At 38.5% G+C, this 6,012-nt stretch overlaps 1 protein-coding gene across 1 annotated transcript; it reads right to left on the bottom strand.

Moving 5' to 3' along the window:
- Positions 1 to 210: 210 nt before the first annotated feature.
- Positions 211 to 2,034, bottom strand: LOC121428065. The gene has a single exon (XM_041624641.1). It carries the CDS (start codon positions 2,032 to 2,034, stop codon positions 211 to 213), a length of 1,824 nt encoding a protein of 607 aa, XP_041480575.1.
- Positions 2,035 to 6,012: the final 3,978 nt, after the last annotated feature.

The raw sequence follows: 6,012 nt of genomic DNA, 5'->3' as shown, positions 1-6,012 counted from the left end.
ATTGTAATTGAAAAGACATAATCATGTTGAGAATATGCAGTTAACTGAAAAACGCAGTTCTTGACTTCAAATGTATAATTAAATGATTTGTGTAAATCAATTTAAGAATAACATTAAAAAAGGGACAATTTAGTGGATATGACACCCCCACCTTCGTCAAAATATAGTGATACTGAAACACTGAAATATATCAAAGTTGGTCCATCAGTATCAGTGGAATATGTAGAGTCTATCCGAGGTGCAGAAAGCGATATCGCCAGATCGGTACTGCTGAAGATAATACCAACTTCTATCGGGCTTTTCAATCTTGTAGTCAGTAACAAGGTTTCGTATGGGTGTAAGCTCATTTGTATACTCGTCAATACTCACTAACCCTTCTTCATGCTTCACCGTGGCTACCAGGATGAGATTACCTTGAGATACAGCAGCATGAATTGAACTACCAGGTTTGGTTAATGTATGTTGTACAGCACCTTCTTTGTCTATCAATCGTAAAGTATTCACTGTTTTAACGAGAAGAGAGTCATGGTAACTAGTGATTTGTTGAGGCGTATATCCAGTGCATGGTATCTCCCTGACTGCTTGCCCACCTGCTGCTGAAAATACAAGGATCTTCTGGGCTTTTCTGTAGCTCACATAGATCAGATCATCAGTACCAACAGTGAGATTAGGAATCCCGCCTTCATCTTTACCCAAAGACTCAAACATTACATTCAGTTTTATGTATTCTGGTGTGTAGAGTGTGATATCGTTTGCACAATCGATCACAATACATCGACCGTCAGAGAGGAACCCTACGTCATATATCTTGACATCTTTGAGAACTGTCTGTTGGAATTCGCCGTCTGAAGAGAAAATGTTGATGCCACCTGTCCAGCACCCTACTGCCATCCTACCATCTGGAGTACTAATCATGGCATTCATGCTGTTCTTAGTAGGCAAAGCGACGTTCTTTTCAACTGCGTGAACAATCTTACCGAGATCTAACTCGTCCTTTCGAACGTTTCTCTCAAAACCGACACTTTTCCCTTTCTTGCTTGATTTCCTGGGCTTCTCGTAGTCAGGATCCTCTTGATCAAAGGCCTCTCGTATCTCCTCACACAGAGTGTCGTGTGCAGCCAAAGTATCCATATCGAACGGTATCTTTGTTCTGTTGGTTACCATGTCAGCAACGGTCGTCAACTGATTGATGTACTTCTGAGCCGATGTCTTCATCTCTTCCAGTTCTTTCTCTACTCCTTCAGTCTTTTCCGTAACTTCTCCAATCAGGATGTCTCTTCTCTCTGTCATCTGCCGGACTTCATCATCGTAAGCATTGTTGATATCAGCTATACACCCTTTCTTAGTACTACCAACAAGCTTCATCTGTTCATCGATGAAATCTAAGTACTTCTGGAAGCATACTTGCTTCTCATCCACCTTTGATTTTATGCCTTCGATGCTCTCCCGGTGTATGTTCTCATAGGCAGCTGCCTCCATGACCTGGTGTCCTTCCCCCGTATGTGCCATGACAACACATCTAAAGCATGTGAATCTCCTGCAATTGGAACAGAAGCACTCCTCGTCTTCTTTCGGGTGTTTCCTGCATTTCCGGTACCTACGTATCGTCACCTTCCCTGATGATATCTCACTCATGGCTATGACTTCATGATCAATGAAGTCACCCCATTGAGAGTGGGCGTTGAGGCAAGTGGTGCAGAGATACTTGCCACAGTCTTGGCAGTAGACGACAGCACTGGACTTGTCATCGGATTTACAACTCATGCAAATCTGAGGATGACACTTCATGTCCTCTATAAGATTCTTCAAAGCAAGATTTACCGGTAGTTTGCTGACATCTTGGTTTGGGACCTGGGTTATAGCTCTGCATACAGGGCATCGGATCTGGTAATTACCATGGCACTCCAAGAGGTTGTCCAGACAGGTCTTGCAGAATGTGTGAGAACAAGACAGGATCTTGGGATCAGTGAAGGTAGAAAGACATACAGGACACTCCGTACTCTGGGAGATGATATTTTTTAATGTATCAGCCATGATGGAAACTCTATATAAGACTGCAAAATAAAAGACAATGAAAAAATATACAAATCATTCAGTATGTATGTACTTTGACTCTCATAAAAATAAAAAAAAACAGGGTCATCTCAAGGATAAGTAATATCTAATTATTTACCAACATTATCTATATATTTGCTAATCATAAAATATGATATTTTATCGCACGTTTGTTACTAGAGAATGTACTTTGATACAGGTTATTATAGGAAGCTCATAGCTTAGGTTTCGGGGGGAAGGGGGTGGGGCAGGGCTATGAAATATATCAAATTCGTCGTGGTCTAGTGGTTATGAATCATAACTCTCGTCTCTCAATCGAGGGACGTGGGTGCGATTCCTAGCCATGGCGTCTTTCTGTCAGCAAGAAATTTACCCAAATTGTGCTGCACTCAACCAAGGTGAGATGAATGGGTACCCGCCGGTGGAAGAAATTCCGTAAATGCTTCAGCGCCTATTTGGCAGCACAGCTTAAGCCAGGGTATTTATAGCAGCGCATTATATTTTCAGAAAAAAGTGCTTTATAGATCCAGCTTTTGTTATCATCATCATCCCACTGGCGGATCCAGGGGGCAGATTTGGACCGTGCCCCTCCCCCTGGAGAGGCATAAATTTGTAATGTAAATATGCCGTTCTAACATAAATGTGGCCCCTTTTCAAAGCGAGGACATTTTATTTCATTTTTTTTTTGCTTGTGAAAATTTCCGTCGACGAAATGACCATAAATTCTGGATGAAAACATATTTTCCCCTTGCTTGTCAATTTTTTCTCGGGAAAATGTCCCCCCCCGGAAAATCCACGATCCGCCCCTTGGTCATCTAGTCACGAATCATAAAAATCATGTGCGCTTAAAGGGATGGTCCGGGCTGAAAATATTTATATCTAAATAAATAGAGTAAAATTCACAAAGCAACATGCTGAAAATTTCATCAAAATCGGATAACAAAATTTACGAAGTTAATGAATTCAAAGTTTATCCATATTTTGTAACAAGTGGAATGCCTCTGGCCGTCTCACCTGCATCACGCGATTCAACATAGCAGCAGTGCTGACTTTGAAAACTACTATAACTCACACAAGATGTTCAGTGATACTTGGTTACTCTTATTTCCACGTTTTATGAATTAGACCAATACACTTACAGAGATAGGATGGTAATTCAACAAATACCCCCAATGCGGCCAAAGTTCATTGATCTCACATGACCTTTGACCTTGATCATGTGACCTGAAACTTGCACAGGATATTCAGTGATACTTGATTACCCTTATGTCCAAGTTTCAAAAGTCAGATCAATAAACTTGCAAAGTTATGATGGTAATTCAACAGATACCCCCATTATGGCCAAAGTCATTGACCTTTGACCCTGGTCATGTGACCTAAAATGCGCACAGGATGTTCAGTGATACTTGATTACTCTTATGTCCAAGTTTTATGAACTAGACCAACATACTTTCAAAGTTATGATGGTAATTCAACAAATACCCCCAATTCGGCCAAAGTTCATTGACCCTAAATGACCTTTGACCTTGATCATGTGACCTGAAACTTGCACAGGATGTTGAGTGATACTTGATTACTATTATGTCCAAGTTTCATGAATCAGATCCAAAAACTTTTAAAGTTTTGATTGTAATTCACAGATACCCCCAAATCGGCCAAAGTTCATTGACCCTAAATGACCTTTGACCTTGGTCATGTGACGTGAAACCCATGCAGGATGTTTGGTGATACTTGATTAACCTTATGTGCAAGTTTAATGAACTAGGTCCATATATTTTCTGAGTTATGATGACATTTCAAAAACTTAACCTCAGGTTAAGATTTTGATGTTAATTCCCCCAACATGGTCTAAGTTCATTGACCCTAAATGACCTTTGACCTTGGTCATGTGACATGAAACTCTAATAGGATGTTTAGTAATACTTGATTAACCCTATGGCCAAGTTTCATGAACTAGGTTTATATACTTTCTAAGTTATGATGTCATTTCAAAAACTTAACCTCAGGTTAAGATTTGATGTTGACGCCGCCGGAAAGCGGCGCCTATAGTCTCACTTTGCTATGCAGGTGAGACAAAAACAGTTTTATCACATGCCCGGACTGTTTCATCGGAATAGTGCAAATCTTTAAAATTCAATAATTTCGTTTTTTGTTATCCAATTTTAATCAAATTTTCAGCATTTTGCTCTGGGAATTTTATTTTATTTTATTGAGATATGAATATCTCCAGCCTGGACTATCCCTTTAAAGTTGCCCTATGTATGATATATGTTTTAAAATACTTTAGACAATTTCTCTACTACTTCCGGGTTGACAAACGACGTTGATCTAGTTCAATCATATTTCCTCATAGAAACTGATTTAAGGATTTTCCTTGTTCTTACATGTATCTTGAACAGAATTTAACAAAGTAGGTCTACATCCCCATGAAATAAATGTTGAATATATTATAATCTCTTAACAATTAAGTCACAGAGTAACTTTAAAACTGACGTGGAAGGTATCGTGAAATAGTCATATTTAACACGGGCTTATATGTTTTTTTGTGTGGAAAATTTTGAAAACGGATAGAGAAATACATCTTTGGAAAATACATGAACGGGTTTGCTTACCTTCCTCGAACCTCGTATATCCGTTCATACGATAAAAATCTCTGTTTAATAAAAATGCTGGAATACGACGTACTCTCACGATGTAACTCGTCTTGGCCTAAATAATTCACAATAACGATGTATACTAAATCGTGTACTTACAAGTCACATGTGTTTACAAATTCGAGTGATCAAACTATTTGTTAATAATTGTTGATCTTAACGACATAAACTTTGGCATTGTGTACATTGTACATTTTTAACATATTTAAAACAAATAATGGCAATGATATGGCATGGGCGTAACAGGTGGGGCGGGGAGAAAGAATAGGCTCCCCCTCGACCACCAAAAGGGTTGGTGGAAACAAGACATGTCCCCATAACCCCATACCACCCCCCCCCGCGTAATGGTCTGGACTTTGCCCATCCCCCCCTACAAAAAACACGATAGATTATTCTTAGAGTGTTTATTTGTCATCATTTGATACACTTGCTTCACGAAAATAGCAGAGGTTACAACACTCTAAAAAAAGAAATGTTAACTAAACATTTTAAAGGTTGGAGGAGTGACAACATTTTCTAAATAATGCATTTAACACTATAAATGGTTCTACCCAACCCTTAATATGTTGGATTCAGCATTATACAAGGTTGGATGTAACATTTGGAAAAGGTCACTCCTCCAACCTTTCAAATGTTGAGTTAACATTCGAATTTTTAGGGTGAATGAGAAAGCTGGAATGGATAATTAATCAATGTTCTCATATAGGCATAAAAGTTACATATCATATTCGTTTTTATATTAAACTATCTATGTATGACGAATTTTACTATGAGAGCGTAAACATTGGAAATCATTCTGTATGGAAAAATCTCGAATCACTTTACATCATTTCAAGGAAGCAATGATTGTTACGGAAAGTTGTTATAAGCTACCGAAATACTTCTATCTGATTGGCTGAGAGTAATTCTGTTAGTGAAATATGGCGGACAAGATATGGAAACGCAAATATCAGGGATGCAGTACAAAGGTACTAGGTTTAAGCCATTAATACCACATGATTTAAATATAGATTATGATAGTGTTAAAGAGGGGTGACAGGGTTCACGATTGGATTTTGAATTTCTTTTATTCTTCATTACCCCCCCCCAAAAAAAAAAAACTCTGCTTAAGGCAACGTTGCCATGGGATACAAACATGCTCAACTTTGCAAGTTTTTTGTAGGTTCTAACTGAAATTATAGGTGACCATACATGTATTTCGCATCATGTCGTTAGCTGTAATTTTTGTACTTGTTAAGTGCAAAAATGAAAGAGCTAGCATCCATGTAAATAAGTCTGTTTAACCAAATTATTATTGTGTAAG

Source organism: Lytechinus variegatus, chromosome 14 (genome assembly GCF_018143015.1).
Source record: "Lytechinus variegatus isolate NC3 chromosome 14, Lvar_3.0, whole genome shotgun sequence".
Classification (NCBI taxonomy): Eukaryota; Metazoa; Echinodermata; class Echinoidea; order Temnopleuroida; family Toxopneustidae; genus Lytechinus; species Lytechinus variegatus.
This window is presented reverse-complemented; position numbering and strand designations above follow the sequence as displayed.